The sequence below is a fragment of the Dysidea avara genome, chromosome 2 (assembly GCF_963678975.1).
Source record: "Dysidea avara chromosome 2, odDysAvar1.4, whole genome shotgun sequence".
NCBI lineage: Eukaryota > Metazoa > Porifera > Demospongiae > Dictyoceratida > Dysideidae > Dysidea > Dysidea avara.
This window is the reverse complement of record NC_089273.1, coordinates 22,544,425-22,562,783: the sequence shown is the minus strand read 5'-3', so window position 1 is coordinate 22,562,783 and position 18,359 is coordinate 22,544,425. Positions and strand designations below refer to the sequence as shown.

At 38.3% G+C, this 18,359-nt stretch overlaps 1 protein-coding gene across 1 annotated transcript; it reads left to right on the top strand.

Annotated features, from left to right (window-relative positions):
• Positions 1-4,774: 4,774 nt before the first annotated feature.
• LOC136246875 (uncharacterized) lies at positions 4,775-8,568 on the top strand. Its single transcript, XM_066038479.1, has 3 exons — positions 4,775-5,158; positions 5,207-5,275; positions 6,010-8,568. The coding sequence occupies exons 1-3, from the start codon at positions 5,084-5,086 to the stop codon at positions 8,347-8,349; spliced, it is 2,484 nt and encodes an 827-aa protein (XP_065894551.1). The 5' UTR covers positions 4,775-5,083; the 3' UTR covers positions 8,350-8,568.
• The last annotated feature ends 9,791 nt before the right edge of the window (positions 8,569-18,359 follow it).

The window sequence follows — 18,359 nt, the reverse complement described above, 5'->3', positions numbered from 1 at the left end:
ACTTTGTTAGCAAAACGTTAATGTCACACAACTCAACACACAACTCCAGCCAAACTTAAACAAATTTTAAGTAGAAAGGAAGTGATAGGCCTTCTCAAATGTGATTTGATCTGCATACTAGTCTTGCTAGTGCTATAAATGTGACCGGGCCTGCGAAAACAGGGCATGTGGGCACAAACTACACCCCATCACTCTACGGATCATATCTTAGTACTGAAAATGTATATTTCCATTCTGTAACTTGCATCATGATGCCAATTAAATGCCTACTACAAGCTGAAAATTGCAATGCCATAGCATAATGGTACAAAAAGTTATGAGTGATGAAAGTGTGAAAAAGTAGGCAAAAATCATGTGCCCACATGCCCTATTATCGCAGGCCCGATCACAAATGTTGACCCCAGTAATGTGTTCACAACTGAGTAACAGTGATGTTCTATAGTCAACTTTCTTCATGAGCATCTAGTCGGTATGCTAGGTATAAGGTAATTCAGGAATCACAGTTCTCTTCTTTCTAATAGAGTAGTCACAAATTACTAAGTAAATAGGTGAATGTTTTACTAGAGTAAATGTGACCGTCTCAGCAAAACCCCGACTTGTTTGCACAAACATGCGTATTGAGAAAATCAAAATTTAAAAATAATTCGTAAAATTACGCATGCTACATAAAAACTATGCAAGTTTTTATTGGGCCAGTACTTGAAGAAGGAAAACTCAAATCAATTAAAACTATGTACACTGTACCATCTTATTCACCTGTTCATGGATAGTTCAAAAATCTTTGTTTCGTTTTTCTAGCTCCAAAGTCATTCATGTCACGTGCGTTTGTTTACTATGTGGTAAACGTAAACAAGATTGTCATTGTTTCTTCTACCAAACCACCTTCATATCCATATGCACAAGTATCTACAGGCTAATACTATATCTTGGTTGATGTGCTGATTCATGGTGAATGTTTTAAGCCAAATTGCAAAGTTGTAGACTAATACAAACGAAAGTTATGGTTGCGAATGTAAGCGCCTGTAGTTTATTTTCAGTCGCTGTACAAATCAATTGTCTTGCTCTTCCTAATATGTAGCGCTATAATTCCAAAACTACACACCACAGCAGGCTGAAACTTTGGTGATCCATTCCTTGGACACTGCAGATATTGCTGAGTCATAGACGTAGCAAGCTGGGGGGGGGAAGAGGGACTGGAGCCCCCCTTGCAATCTTTTGATTGTAAATTTAAAAAAGCGCTCTGGGCACGAGACTACATAAGGGACAGGTGACATCAATGTAATACCATTAGTAGTCAAATGAAACCATTTATGTTATGCACTATATATGCACTATAGCCAACTTTTTTATGCAACACATACATACTGTAACTTTTTGTTCACAACTAGTAATTGTAGCATAAGCGGTTTGGCTACGCGAGACTAGGTCCTGTCCGGGTAATCGTATCCGGATCTTTATTCTTTATTATTAATTACTAGGCAGACAGTACAGCTGGTTTTCCTAGGATGTAAAATCAACAATAGTGCTGTGTATGTTACAATCAATAAGTGTACGTGCTGATTGGCGAATCCCTAAACTTCTTAGGAGTGCAGCCTGATTGCTGTTTGTATTGAGGGCGCGTGACGCTTTTAACAGGTCTAAGAAGTTTAGGACTTCGCCAATCAGCTGCAATCACTGACTGCAGTGGAACGTTACACAGAATTCTTAATGCAGGTGTACCAGACACTTTTCCCAATGCCCACACAAAAGAAAAAAGCGGTCTGGCTACGCGAGACTGGACAGGATCAACTTAGTTACTTGTTATATGCAGCTCACCTAACAACTTTATCAGTCTCTGTTTCTTTAAACAATCAGGACTTTGTCTACTGGTTAACTGATCTATTAAATAGAATACAAACTCCATTTAGTGCCCAGCCTCGTGCAAGAAGTTCTATTTATAGCTCAGCCTCTCGTTCAGCCTCGTGTCAGAAGGTCTGCCTCCTGCTTGAATTGTAGCGAGCTAGTTTACTGTTGGAGACGTTTGTGTCAAAACATCATCCATGTTTTGTGATAGTAATAGCGAAGATGAAGATTTCAAACAACGACTTCAATCATCTATGATGCGATACAGTTGTGAACAGGGAGAGATGTAGAATCTGATGTACAAAAGACCAGAGTAAATTCAACTTGCTTGAGCGGTTAAGGTGCCGTATGTGTGAGGTGTTAATCTTGTCACGAAAATTACTATAAAGCTCAACCTTTAACAACCACAGAACTATCTACTGATACTATAATTGATTCGAACAGAGCAGTTTGGAGCAACGAAGACAAAATCACAAAAGTTTTCTGTTAGTAAAAATGTAACAACCCACCTAATGAAAATGGTGAATTATTCCAAGACCTCATGGTAATAGTAAAAGCAAACATGCATTTGTGCGTACCATGATGAGCACCATAGAAAAAACGGACTACTATAGCAGTAACAGTTTGGTCAAGGATACCAAGATGGAGGTTGTCGATGACGTAGGGGGGATGATTATCATGCAAAGTGTAGTTGCACTGTCAAAAAATCGTCAACAAATGGTATATTATAAATCTAAAAACAGATCATTTAAACATACTTCTGATGTCCTATACAATGTTATGCATATATGTTCCGTTCCAAAAATGGATGGAAATGGTGGACCTATTATCATCCACTTTTGGAAGGTTTTTAATATTACTCCAAAAGTGGATTGAAATGACGCATTCCCCTATATAGTGACCAAAATGAGTAATAATGATCCATATTTGGATTGTTTTAGCCTTCCACTTTTGGATGATTATTCTATCATAAAACAATCATCCATATCTGGATTGTTCTAGCCTTCCACTTTTGGATGATTCTTTCATCATAAAACAATCAACCACATCTGGATTGTTTTAGCCTTCCACTTTTGGATGATTCTTTCATCATAAAACAATCATCCACATCTGGATTGTTTTAGCCTTCCACTTTTGGATGATTCTTTCATCGTAGAACAATCATCCATATCTGGATTGTTCTAGTCCCCCCTTCCCCTTATCAACCCAAAAGTAGACATACAGAGGTCACCAAAACTTTTCTTCAAAATTTGTCTTATACTCATGCTTCGCATGAAAAGGTAGCTTCACAAAAGACTCTAAATGCTGCTGATACTATCATTTTCTAGCTTCACAAACAAGAAAAACATTTAATTTAGTGGGGATAAAAGTTTAAACAAGTAGAATAGGGATTGGACATATGATTTAAAAAAAAAACAGAGTAATCAAGAAGTACTCATATAGTACAGTAGTACTATAGGGATCATGGAGGCTAGGGATTTCTTGCCCCAAAATATCACCCAAAACCCTTAATATTTAGTTTCTGACATCTAGGCAGTATTGGTTAGGCATAGGCAAGCTCAAAAATGTCTTCAGATCGCCAGAAAGCCCTTCCACTGAATTGATATTAAATTTTAAACAGCAATCAGAGGACTGCCTCTTTCCACAAGGCAGTCCTCTGATTGCTGTTTGTACTTACACAAGACTCAAATGCCTTAGTGCACAGCCATTGCAGTGCTGCGATGCCAAGAACAACTTACAGTTCTGTTTTACTATGTATTAAAGCTGTGCTATACCTAATCTCTCCTAAAGTTTAATCATCAACTATTCATACAGCTAAGAGTGTATGTAGATGGCAGTTTTCTCATACTGCAGTTCTCTGCCAAGATTTGCAATGGGCAGAAGGCTCCCTGAAGGCCTTTGATTTGCAAAGACAGAACAAATATGACCTCAGAATGTGTAACAACCAAAATATGTCAGTCCAGTCCAGTGATTAGTAATATCCCTCCATAGTAGAACCTGTTGTGAATACATGATATAACATGCCTAGCTACTGACAGATTTGCTTTGTACTTGGTAAGATGGAGCTAGTCCTTAAAGGAATCTCGTTGTGAGTGATCTTGACATGTATTGCTACGGTGCAAGCCCTTTGTCTATTGCTAGTGAATAATGTACCGCAGCTTTTATGTTATATACTAGAATTATAATTAATTTAAAGATGCATATGCAGCTATTTGAAATAAAGAGGTTAGACTACAAAGTAAGTATTTTACTTTTACTCCAATCTTTGTGGTTGGTGTCTTTGCCTTTTAGGTTTTCTAACAGCCAAAGGTGTGAAATCCGGTCTTTTTCTCTGTCTGGTTTTATTATTACCAATTTGTTGACCTCCAGATTCATCATCTTCATCTTGGGGATCTCTAAATTCATCGTCTTCTATTTGAGGACCTCTAGATCCATCATCTTCAATTTGGAGATCACGAGGAACAGGAACACGTTCACGTGTATCCTCTGCATCTGGCTGAATGTATGTACGAACATCCAGTCCATGATGAGTATAGCATGCTGTGATTAGTTCTCGTAGAGCAATGCTCCAATTCCCTATGTTGATACACATCAAAAACTTTTTTCATTGTGGTAACTAACCTTCAAACTCTGGAGCAGGCTGTGTCACATTGACAAATGGCACAGTATCTGGCCACCATTCTGGCTTGTCAGAATTCCATGAAAGTTTGAGATCTTTCATTATGCCCCGAATTAAAGCTTTCATTGTAATTCCATTTAGGCTATATAATGAATCTGGCAAAGGGGGTAACAAAACTTTACTAGAGCTCTCCATCTCCTCCTTTTGCCAATCTGGATCTAAGAGTATCTCATCCTTGTACTTCTGCACCACTTTGGAAATTCTTTCATCTCCAAAAACAGAGACCATTGGTCTTTGTGGTAGAATATGCGACAGCAACAGCCACTCCCAAACCTTTCAATTCCTGGCATTTCTTAGAAATCACATCCAACTTTCTCTTGATATCCCTGGCATTGTTATTTACTACTTTTGAAGTCATCTTCAGATCCAAGCTTTACTGTTACTAAATGACTGATAAAAATCTGACTTCAGATTTTAAGGGTTTGAGGTTGCTGAAACAGCAAAAATCACACTTCTTTGAAGTCTTTGACACAAACAAACCTTTGAATTAAAACTGTCTACTCAGCTGCACAGACCAGTATTCTGCTATGTGGACATTAGTTTTTGGTGCATGTAGTTGAAATGGCAGCAGCAACAAAGGGAATCCAAGTTAAAGTGAAGCAGAGAAAAGGGAATCTGCTAAGTACTAAAAGACAGGTTAGTTATAGTAGTCTTAAGAGTTTAAGCATGATCTCTTTCTTATAGTCAACCAGATTAGCAAAGTCACAAGAAAATGGTGATGATGGCTTGTCCCTACAACTAGATCATAAGAAGGTAACAATAATTGCACAAGGGTTCTGAATTAAGGATTAAATGTACACTAGCATCTTTGGGTGTGTATGCAACCTTACTACCGCTTGATCCTTTAAACTTCCTTCTATAATATTATGGTAATTGTGTGGAGGCATTCAGTAGTTATCACTAGCATTCAGATTACTCTTTGCAGGAGCATTCACAACGGTGTTTCAATTTTTTTTTAGAACCAAGACTTGACCTTAACACACCCAGAACCTACTAGGTTCTCGAAAGGTAGATTCTACTGATTCAAAAGTGGTCAAATAAGTGACTTTGGTTGGGTGGTTACGTAGCGAAATTGAGAAACTTTCTGCTTAAAATATTTTATTTAGTCTTAAAAGTTGTAGAAAAGGTCCTGGAGGCTTTTATAAGTAACCCGAAGTCTGGAGTGCTGTTTTTTAAAAGGGTTTTATCAGTCCCCAGATCAATGAGGGCTTCAAATAATAATTAAATTACCAGTACAGCCACACTAAGTAAAGTTCACCTTTTGGCAAGTTAAAAACAACATTACTGGTTATAAAGAACTGTTGATAGGTGTTAAATAAGTTGAAGCCTTTGCACACTATATAGTTATTGATAGTTCTACACAGTGTGTTTGCTGAGTTTGACACAGTCTGTCTTGTTAATACTACTATCATCAGTACCTGTCCTACATGCAGGACAACTAAGAGAGGGGTCTTCCTACTAAAATTTAATTTGATTTTTCTATATAGGTTGGTGAATTTCCACTACAATCTGCCTTTGTCAGAAGCCTAAAAAGTTCAGGCCGATATTATGAGTTGTCAAATAGTCAAAGATATGTCATTGCTGATTGCGATAGTTCAGGAAATCTCAAGTCAGGCTATTGTTTAGTTCAAAAGCTGTACCTTTCTCAATCTATTGTGATACTGTTGTGTTCGTGTGATTCCTCAAAGTTTCAAAAGGAGAGATGCAATTCATACTGCCATGGTGATTTTTCTGATTGCAACCTACGTGTAAGGGCCTCTGAAGAAAAAAAGAGCTACTGTGTACATGCTTTGGCAACAGAACAATTGTTTGAGTCAGCTAGTGAAATATGTCACCAGCAAGATAGTGATGAATCTGTTGATATTATATGTACTGATCCTCTGTTAGTAGCTGTGTATGATGGCAGTGAATGTGGCTTAATATGCTCCAGGCAAAGCACAAGACTCTATTGTGATTTGTGCCATGATCACTGTCAACACGTAACACAGTTCCTCAATTGGTGCGAGGTAAATGACATATACATTGACCAAGATGCTGAATCCATTGAGGAGCAACAATTTACATGCTTATCATCACAGCTAATCCCATACCCACTGCCAACTGAACTTCAAAGTATTCATGACGCACATGAGTGTGGTGAGTGGAAATTTCCTAAAGAGTTAGTTCCTAATTATAATGAAACACTGAAATGTGAGCATGGCCATAAGTTTAGTTCTGATGACCCAGTGCTTAATTCTTGGATATCTACCAAAGACGTGATTATTCATAAAGAGTCTGTGTCAATACATGATAGTCAAAGACACTGCTTTTACAGACCAACAATGGGGGATTGCAATTGTAAACAGGAATATGACGGTCGTGATCACTTGCTATTAAATTTAGATGGTAAGCATCTGTTTTACTATGGGCTGTTGTTTACATATTTACACATCATGTTAGAAGGAAAAAATCCGTTGATAGCTTTTCACAGATCCATGCAACAAACTTTTTCAGCCTTAAGCAAGTCACGCCCAGTGGGAATCAAACATCTTCGTCAGGCATGGAACTGCTTTGCCAGATTGCTAGATATTAATTATCAAGAATGCTTTCTTTGTCCCCAATGTGAACATACACCTAAAACCATTGTGTGTGATGGCACCCTCATTGGTTTTCGCAAAGACTTTCTGAGTAGGCTTTCTGTGCAGGAAACTAAATCCACTGACAGTATTCAGTGTGTGACAGTTAGACATTCAGAAAGAGTGTTACTGAAAACGGTAAAGTCACGAGAATTACTATTACAGTACTCGGGTTATACAAAGGACAGAAAGTGTGTGAAATCTCCCAAGCATCTTACTCTACCACAGTTTAACTCGATGATGAAATTGATGAGAGCCGAAGGGGCTAGTGCGCTTGCCGGTGTCATTGATCAACTCTATAAAGAAACTGGAACAACAGTAGCACCTCATGCTTACAGAGAATTTTTTTCTGAGTTGGCTCGCAACACGGCCATATGTGGCATGATTCAGATAGCAGGCAAGGCTGATGTCATTGAAGTAATTGATAAGGTGATTTCAGGAATTGACGTTAGACAGGCAGGTCAAAAAAAAGAGTTTGCACTTTTGCAAAAGAGTGCACCTGTTATCGCAGTTTTCCTGAATAAGCTAACGTTGGCAGAGCCCATCCCTTTAAGTGTATGTAATCTTTTCAAGCTGTTAAGAGATTTGTGCTTAGCACCATACAATGTTTCAGCACCTAATAATTTTTTGTCTCCACCGGATGAAGACTACTTTTCTTGTTTTCCCAGCCTACCACTGGTGCGAAGGGTACGAAATTATGCAGCAGACTTGAAATTACACAAGGAAGATCGAGACTCCTGCAGAAAGTTTTCCTCAAGTCATCCTGTCTTAACACCAGGAATCTTTACACTCTTTTGTAGCCATGGTGTATGTTATGGTTTTCAAATATTAAAACAGCATGAGTCTCCACGTCATCCATTTGAGTTAATATTAACAAGATTTCACAGCATGCCCGAGTACATAATTTACGACAACAGTTGTAAGCTTCATCAATACGTGCTGAACCGTGAGCCAGTGATGTTTCAAAACACTACATTTTTGGTGGATAGATTTCATTGGAGAGGACACACCGGCTGTTCAAGTGGATATAACATGGACATTTATCAGCAAGAGTATCTAGCATCCCTTAATTCCCAAATCAATGAACAAGCAAATGCTGGATTGCAAAAGATCAAAGGCCACATTGCATATATGAAGGCTCCAAATTTCAAATTTCATATCAAACTGTTTTTGGCATGCAAGAATTTAAAGATTTGTAGGAAATTTCAGTAATTGTATAAGTGTATAATTTATGTGTATATGTGCACTACTACTAACGATAATCTTTTGCATTTTGTTAAGAGAATCTGTTTGCACGCTGGTACTGTGTAGTCCCACACGTACAAAAAGAATTTAGATCTACACATAAACAGACAAGCTGTAAAAAACTAAGGAGAATTTATATCCACACAAAAACAGCGAAATTTATATCCACGCAAAAACAGTGAAATTACAGACGTTTTATAAAATAAGTTGCATGAAAAAGTTGTGAAATCCAAATTGATGGTCACACAAGTTTCAGTGTCACAACTGTCATTTCAAAATAATATTTTATGAATATTTGCCATTACAGCTACTTTTGCCGGCATGAATGACAATAGGTGCAACATTTCTAAGCCGGTGCTAGCAAATTTACTATAGGTATCCGAATTTGGATGATTGTTTCATGATAAAAGAATCACCCAAAAGAGGAAGACTAAAAGACTCCAAATATGGATGATTGTTTCATGATAAAAGAATCACCCAAAAGAGGAAGACTAAAAGACTCCAAATATGGATGATTGTTTCATGATAACAGAATCATCCAAAAGTGGAAGACTAGAACAATCCAAATATGGATGATTGTTTCATGATAACAGAATCATCCAAAAGTGGAAGACTAGAACAATCCAAATATGGATGATTGTTACTCATTTTAGTCACTATATAGGAAAAAAAGTGTCATTTCCATCCACTTTTGGAGTAATATTTCCTCTGCGTAATAACCTTCCAAAAGTGGATGATAATAGGTCCACCATTTCCTTCCATTTTTGGAACGGAACATACCTCATGTTATGCTACAATATAAGTCAAGTGTTCCAGGAAAAGAATTTGTTAGAGTTGTTGGTATTATGGGAGTGGATCCCACCTTCAATTTTGGCAAATTTAATGTAATGCCCATTGTTAATAGGAATTTGCTTCATTGTGACTACAGGTATATAAAAGGGCTTACTTTATTCCACGGACTGGACTCGCGGACTGAGCTGGAAACAGCTTTTAAACACTAATCCGGGAATTATCCATCTCTTGCAACACTGGAGACACCACTATCGAGCTACAACTGCTGGTACTGCTCTTAAAAGTCATAAAACTAGTGCATGTACTAATTAATTAGAATACACTTAGATATATGTTTACTAGCTGTGATATAGCATGATAGAGGCTATTGTTGTAGCATAGATGTTTTCTTTTGTTGCTTTAGCACTAACTAGTGTTACAGCTATAGAGATGAGCCAGTAATTATTCTTAGCAGGTAGCTAGCTAGGTGGCACCACCAGGTGATGTGATGGGGCTATGCAAATATGCTGGCTCATTACTACTGCCCTAATGCTAGCTAGTGCTAAGTATTGAAGCAACAAAGGAAAACATCTACACTACAACAATAGTCTCTACACTTTATCACTGTGAGTACATGTGTATTCTAATTAATTAGTGCATGTGCTAGTTGAGGCGCTAGTGTCCTATGACTTGTAAGGAAGAGCATTACCAGCAGTTGTAGCTCAATAGTGGTCTCTCCAGTGTTGATAATGCCTGGATTATTGTTTAAATAATAGTTAGACACCAAGACCAAGGGAACTAAGCAATTTAGTAACCCTGATCGCCCGAGGCAGAGTCCCGAGTGTAGCGAGGGCACTACTAATGCACCTATCAATGTTATCCCCCACCTACCCCTCCTGAGAGTAGTGGGGGAAATGGTGGGGATTTGACTTTTTGAAAAATCAAATTCTCCACCCATGGGGAACGACTAGTGGTAAAATCTCCATGTAGTATGGCTGTTAGGTACTTTTGGAAACAGATTAATTCCTTTAGCTTGCAAGTTAAAACAAACACCTAAAATTTTGAGCAGTCAAATGCCCCACTAGTGGGGCAGAGTTTCAGATCAAATCAGGTCAAAATCCCCCACTAATCCCATAGTAATCCCGGGAAGGGGTAGTGGGGCTTACAGTTGATTGCAGAATTGTTGATATTTCTCTTCCCGTGCTGTAAACATTCCGTTGGCTGGAAAACTACTTGTAGTGATGCCTGATCAGCCGGATTGAGAAAAAAGATTAGTGTGGTACAATTGCTGTTGAATCTGTAGCAAGGACAATTAAATTTACTCACAAGGAGCCTTACGGAAACACTCACAGTACGGCATACTTTTTTCAAGAATTCTGCAATCGACTGTAACATTGATAGGTGCATAAGGGCCAGAGGAATTACTAAATTGCTTTATTTCCCATTGGTTACGGTGTCTAGCTTAGACTATGGTTTAAAGTACGTACCTTTATAGCAAAAGCATGAGTGTGGGGTGAAAGAGCAATGCAGAACAATGGAATGGTTTCTTCCTGAAGTCCTTACAGTGTCCACAAAATACTGAATTATTCGACCGGTAACTGAAGTATTATATGTGCTGTAGCTCTAGTTGTTAAACGGCTAGAGCTACAGTACATACGCTGGTTTAGTCTACTATTTGTCCAGAATTGTTCGTAGAACATGGAGACAAAACTATAACAGTATTATTAAGTACTGCAGTGTTCCTTTCATGTTATAATTATCTAATCCAAAACAGCCAAGCTGTAAAAAAGTGTGCGGCCCTCAAAAAGGCTATGGTGAAAAAATATGTGAAATCCAAGGTGGCGGCCAAGAAATGGCTGTGATGGTAGGTTAATGGTAAAAATTTTAATAACAAAAATTCAGGTGAATTTTGGTGCCGCTTGGTCAATTGGCACAAAATTCACCTGAATTGTTGTTATTAAAATTTTTACCATTAACCTACCAACACAGCCATTTCTTGGCCGCCACCTTGGATTTCACATCTTTTTTTACCATAGCCTTTTTGAGGGCCGCAAACTTTTTTACAGCTTGGCTGTTTTGGATTAGATTTCACTTCTTTTTGTGTTTGTATACCCCAAAGCCGGCCTATGGCCTGCTTTGAGACTTTTAAACCTATCTTTTTTCTTTACCACAGGAAGTAGAAAAGATGAAGCAGATGTACCTTAAATATTTCTGATTTTATCAGTAAATGTACAAATTATATATATAATACATAAATTTATTACAGAACTGTCCATGGTGGTTTCTTTGTAACTGAACACTCTTCAAGGTAACTTCTTCTAGCTGTTCTCTCTACAGGGTGATTTATTTGTAGCTGGATTCTGTACAGGTGATTTTTTTGCTGCTGAGCTCTTTACAGAATGGTTTCTTTGTAGCTGAACTCTCTACAAGGTAACTTCTTCTAACTGATCTCTCTACAACGAGATTTGTTTGTAGCTGAACTCTCTACAGGTGATTTGTTTGCAGCTGAACTATCTAGATGATGGTTTCTTTGTAGCTGAACTCTCTACAAGGTAATTTCTTCTAGCTGAAATCTCTACATGGTGGTTTCTTTGTAGCTGAACTCTCTACAAGATAACTTCTTCTAACTGATCTTTCTACAGGGAAATTTGTTTGTGGCAGAATTTTCTACAGGGTGATTTCTTTGCAGCTGAACTCTCTATATGGTGGTTTCTTCTAGCTGATCTTTCTACAGGGTGATTTGTTTGTAGCTGAACTCTCTACAGGTGACTTGTTTGCAGCTGAACTCTCTTCATGATGGCTTCTTTGTAGCTGAACTCTCTAAAAGGTAACTTCTCTTAGCTGAACTCCGTACATGGTGGTTTCTTTGTAGCTGAACTCTCTACAAGGTGACTTCTTCAAGCTGATCTTTCTACAGGGTGATTTGTTTGTAGCTAATTTTTCTACAGGGTGATTTGTTTGCAGCTGAACTCTCTATATGGTGGTTTCTTTGTAGTTGAACTCTCTACAAGGTGACTTCATCTAGCTGATCTCTCTACAGGGTGATATGTTTGTAGCTGAACTCTCTTCATGATGGTTTCTTTGTAGCTGAACTCTCTACAAGGTAACTTCTTCTAACTGAACTCTCTACAGGGAGATTTGTTTGCAGCTGAACTCTCTTCATGATGGTTTCTTTGTAGCTCAACTCTCAACAAGGTAACTTCTTCTAGCTGAACTCTGTACATGGTGGTTTCTTTGTAGCTGAACTCTCTACAAGTGATTTGTTTGCAGCTGAACTCTCCACATGATGGTTTCTTTAAATTTGTAGCTGAACTCTCTACAAGGTAACTTCTTCTAGCTGATCTCTCTACAGGGTGATTTGTTTGTAGCTAAACTATCTACAAGATAATTTCTTCTAGCTGATCTCTCTACAGGGTGATTTGTTTGTAGCTGAATTTTGTACAGGTGATTTGTTTGCAGCTGAGCTCTTTACAGAATGTTTTCTTCGTAGCTGAACTCTCTACAAGGTAACTTCTTCTAACTAAACTCTCTACAGGGAGATTTGTTTGTAGCTGAATTCTGTACAGGTGATTTGTTTGCAGCTGAGGTCTTTACAGAATGTTTTCTTCGTAGCTGAATTCTCTACAAGGTAACTTCTTCTAACTAAACTCTCTACAGGGAGATTTGCTTGCAACTGAACTCTCTTCTTGATGGTTTCTTTGTAGCTGAACTCTCTACAAGGTAACTTCTTCTATCTGAACTCTGTACATGGTGGTTTTTTCGTGGCTGAACTCTCTACAAGGTGACTTCTTCTAGCTGATCTTTCTACAGGGTGATTTGTTTGTAGCTGAATTTTGTACAGGTGATTTGTTTGCAGCTAAGCTCTTCACAGGATGGTTTCTTTGTAGCTGAACTCTCTACAAGGTAACTTCTTCTAGCTTAACTCCCTACATGGTGGTTTCTTTGTAGCTGAACTCTCTACAAGGTAACTTCTTCTAACTGATCTCTCTACAAGTAGATTTGTTTGTAGCTGAACTCTCTACAGGTGATTTGTTTGCAGCTGAACTATCTAGATGATGGTTTCTTTGTAGCTGAACTCTCTACTAGGTAATTTCTTCTAGCTGAAATCTCTACATGGTGGTTTCTTTGTAGCTGAACTCTCTACAAGATAACTTCTTCTAACTGATCTTTCTACAGGGTGATTTGTTTGTGGCAGAATTTTCTACAGGGTGATTTCTTTGCAGCTGAACTCTCTATGTGGTGGTTTCTTCTAGCTGATCTCTCTACAGGGTGATTTGTTTGTAGCTGAATTCTATACAGGTGATTTGTTTGCAGCTGAGCTCTTTACAGAATGGTTTCTTTGTAGCTGAACTCTCTACAAGTTAACTTCTTCTAGCTGAACTCCGTACATGGTGGTTTCTTTGTAGCTAAAGTCATTACAAGGCGACTTCTTCAAGCTGATCTTTCTACAGGGTGATTTGTTTGTAGCTGATTTTTCTACAGGGTGATTTGTTTGTAGCTGAACTCTCTATATGGTGGTTTCTTTGTAGTTGAACTCTCTACAAGGTGAATTCTTTTAGCTGATCTCTCTACAGGGTGATTTGTTTGTAGCTGAACTCGCTTCATGATGGTTTCTTTGTAGCTGAACTCTCTACAAGGTAACTTCTTCTAACTGAACTCTCTACAGGGAGATTTGTTTGCAGCTGAACTCTCTTCATGATGGTTTCTTTGTAGCTCAACTCTCTACAAGGTAACTTCTTCTAGCTGAACTCCCTACATGGTGGTTTCTTTGTAGCTGAACTCTCTACAGGTGATTTGTTTGCAGCTTAACTCTCCACATGATGGTTTCTTTAAATTTGTAGCTGAACTCTCTACAAGGTAACTTCTTCTAGCTGATCTCTCTACAGGGTGATTTGTTTGTAGCTGAATTCTGTACAGGTGATTTGTTTGCAGCTGAGCTCTTTACTGAATGTTTTCTTCATAGCTGAACTCTCTACAAGGTAACTTCTTCTAACTAAACTCTCTACAGGGAGATTTGTTTGCAGCTGAACTCTCTTCTTGATGGTTTCTTTGTAGCTGAACTCTCTACAAGGTAACTTCTTCTAGCTGAACTCTGTACATGGTGGTTTCTTTGTGGCTGAACTCTCTACAGGTGATTTGTTTGCAGCTGAACTCTCTACATGATGGTTTCTTTGAAGCTGAACTCTCTACAAGGTGACTTCTTCTAGCTGATCTTTCCACAGGGTGATTTGTTTGTAGCTGAATTTTGTACAGGTGATTTGTTTGCAGCTAAGCTTGTCACAGAATGGTTTCTTTGTAGCTGAACTCTCTACAAGGTAACTTCTTCTAACTAAACTCTCTACAGGGAGATTTGTTTGTAGCTGAACTCTCTTCATGATGGTTTCTTTGTAGCTGAACTTTCTACAAGGTAACTTCTTCTAGCTTAACTCCCTACATGGTGGTTTCTTTGTAGCTGAACTCTCTACAAGGTCACTTCTTCTAGCTGATCTTTCTACAGAGTGATTTGTTTGTAGCTGAATTCTGTACAGGTGATTTGTTTGCAGCTGAGCTCTTTACAGAATGGTTTCTTTGTAGCTGAACTCTCTACAAGGTAGTTTCTTCTAGCTGATGTCTCCACAAGGTCACTAGTTTGTAGCTGAACTTTCTACATGGTGGTTTCTTTGTAACTGAACTCTCTACGAGGTAACTTCTTCTAGCTGATCTTTCTATAGGGTGATTTGTTTGTAGTGGAATTCTGTAAAGGTGATATTTTTGCAGCTGAGCTCTTTACAGAATGGTTTCTTTGTAACTGAACTCTCTACAAGGTAACTTCTCCTAGCTGATCTCTTTACAGGGAGATTTGTTTGTAGCTGAATTCTCTACAGGTGATTTGTTTGTAGCTGAACTCTCCACATGATGGTTTCTTTGTAGCTGAACTCTCTACAAGGTAACTTCTTCTAGCTGATCTTTCTACAGGGTGATTTGTTTGTAGCTGAATTCTGTACAGGTGATTTGTTTGCAGCTGAGCTCTTTACAGAATGGTTTCTTTTTAGCTGAGCTCTCTACAAGGTAGTTTCTTCTAGCTGATGTCTCCACAAGGTCACTAGTTTGTAGCTGAACTTTCTACATGTTGGTTTCTTTGTAACTGAACTCTCTACGAGATAACTTCTTCTAGCTGATCTTTCTATAGGGTGATTTGTTTGAAGTGGAATTCTGTAAAGGTGATTTTTTTGCAGCTGAGCTCTTTACAGAATGGTTTCTTTGTAACTGAACTCTCTACAAGGAAACTTCTCCTAGCAGATCTCTCTACAGGGAGATTTGTTTGTAGCTGAATTCTCTACATGATGGTTTCTTTGTAGCTGAACTCTCTACAAGGTAACTTCTTCTAGCTGATCTCTCTACAGGGTGATTTGTTTGTAGATGAATTCTGTACAGATGATTTGATTGCAGCTGAGCTCTTTACAGAATGGTTTCTATGTAGCTGAACTCTTTACAAGGTAACTTCTTCTAGCTGATGTCTCTACAGGGTCACTAGTTTGTAAATGAATTCTCTACATGGTGGTTTCTTTGTAACTGAACTCTCTATGAGGTAACTTCTTCTAGCTGATCTTTCTATGACTTGTTTGTAGTGGAATTCTGTACAGATGATGTTTTTGCAGCTGAGCTCTTTACAGAATGGTTTCTTTGTAGCTGAACTCTTTACAAGGTAACTTCTTCTAGCTGATGTCTCTACAGGCTCACTAGTTTGTAAACGAATTCTCTACATGGTGGTTTCTTTGTAACTGAACTCTCTACAAGGTAACTTCTTCTAGCTGATCTCTCTACAGGGTGAATTGTTTGTGGCTGATCTCTCTACAGGGTGACTTGTTTGTAGCTGATCTCTATACAGGTTACTTGTTTCTAGCTGATCTCTTGAATTCTCTTCGGGTGACTGCTCTATTAGGACATAGATATTAAAGTACTCTAATATCTATGGTTAGGATGACTGCTCTATTAGGATGACTGCTCTATTAGAGTATCTCGATCTCGCACTTGCTACACCAAGTTGGATTTCGTGTTATAACTCCGTGGCTCTAAGTCTGATTCTTCTACACCATTGAAGAGCCTTTCTAAGATGATAACTCCATCTGTACAGCGATTTTCAAAGCATTACCCCAAGCGGTTTACCTGGTAGGCGTAGCAAGCAGTCGTTTTTTTAGCTAATCTCGATTGCATAATTGTTACACACTGTTGGTTTTTTCGTTGTATCTTCCTGGTTTTTAGCTCGATTTCTTTCAAACCACAAAAGGTTTGAGGTTCAATAGTTAACCTATTCACCCACCGAGTTTCAGCTTCTTCCCATACGCGGTTTACCCTTTAGGCGTGACAACATATTGGTGTTATTTTTCGTGAATAATCGCTTATAACTATTTGCCTGTTTATCGTATTCCAACCAAAGTTGGTACAGAGATGCGCCTTTATACCCCCTTCTGTGTGCCAAATTTCAAGGCGATCGGATATGGCGTTCGAGTTTTATAGCAGTTTTTGTAAGTGTGCGAAAAGAGGAAGAAAATAAGAAGAAAAAAAAACCCGAAGAAACTAAGCCAATTTTTGAAGTCGCATATCTCTGGAACGCTTTGAACGATTTCTCTCAAATTTGGAATGTGGAGTACTGAAGGTGGAGGGAGTGTCCACAGCAAAAATTGTCTTGTTTCATCAAGGCAGCACAGAGCTACGGATGTGCGAAAATTGCGTTTTCTTTCTTTCTGTCAATATACTCACGGGTGTTATGCGCCGGCTTCTTGGGCCGCACGACACACTACCGTGTGTCTTGAATTATCATGTACAAAATTGCTTGAGGGCAGGTTACTAAGTGAACATTTGTAGATGACTAAATGAGCATGTCAGGTGACTAAGTGATTTGGTAAACCTGTAAATGAGCCATACCATAGTCTAAAAGCTGTTTCCATCTCAGTCCATGGAATAAAGTAGGCCATATAAGAATAAACATAACTACACATTAAAGAATGGCATTTTGAATATAATTTGGGAACAGATTTTGAAATACATGCCGACATTTATGAAGCCAATTTTCATTACTGTGCTATACAGTATGTCCAATCGAAATTTCATTCGTACGTCTCTTGTGATTCCTCCAAAGGGTGCTCACAACTTGATTGACAGCCACAGGAACTACTTGGCTGTCAAATTTGGCTACACTGGACACTACTAAGTACTACTTTGTAAACATATACATGTGTTAATAATTTGGTTGATATACTTGAATTTCAATACCACATTTCCATAACTGCATATAACATGTACAATAATTCGTTCCACATTTTGTAGAATTCAGCATAGGCTGAACCATTTTGTTGAGCTGGCTAGTTAGTCCATATCAGCACATTCATCCTTTTTAAGTAGCTCCAATCTTACCAGCCATGCCTGGAGTCACTGACAAATAGGCTTCTATTATGACAAACAGTTTATAACTACAACAATAGCTTAATTTATCCTTACCAGTGATAGCTCATTTAAGCTGATCTCCAAGCTTTGGCAACACTGCACACATGAAGATTAAAAACATAGCACAGAATACAATTTTAGACACAGAGCTATGCTAAGATTAAGCTATAAATGTACCTTCTCATAGTCATATGAGGCTGAGCTATAAATAGAACGTCTTGCAAGAGGCTGGGTACTAAATGGAATTTTATATCTATTTAATGGATCAGTTACAGGTAGACAGTCTATGATTGTTTAACAAAACAGAGACCTATTTTGAAATAAGTTGTTAGGTGAGCTGCATATAACAAATAACTTAAGTTGGTCCGGTCCGGGTAATCTAACCCCCCAAGGGCTGCTGATAACAGTACACTTCTAGTGTAAACAAATCCTACTGGGGCAGGACTAGTATCCCAAAAGAGGCTGTTTTAAGTCAGTGCTTCAGCTGATGAAGTTCACCTGCTTTAAAAGATGTGGACAAATGAGCGTTTGTTCCCCAAACCTTCATTAATACATACCAGAACCTTGGTGTTGAAAGAGGAACCCCTTACAATAACCAAGTCAATACTACAACACTCAAACTAGCAACACTCACACTACACGTACTCACCAAGATATGCTAGTGTAGTCAAAGAGCCAATCAATTGGATCAGCTATAGAATCAGTCCTACACAAACAATAGACAACACTAAACACAATAAACTACTACCAATTAATCCATCATCACGAATCCATTCCATAAA

Excerpts from the sequence above, each read along its gene's own strand:
- LOC136246875 (XM_066038479.1), top strand. The coding sequence starts at position 5,084 with ATGGCAGCAGCAACAAAGGGAATCCAAGTTAAAGTGAAGCAGAGAAAA. Across the intron at positions 5,159-5,206 it reads TGCTAAGTACTAAAAGACAG|TCAACCAGATTAGCAAAGTC; the intron begins GTTAGTTATAGT and ends TCTTTCTTATAG. Across the intron at positions 5,276-6,009 it reads TACAACTAGATCATAAGAAG|GTTGGTGAATTTCCACTACA; the intron begins GTAACAATAATT and ends TTTTCTATATAG.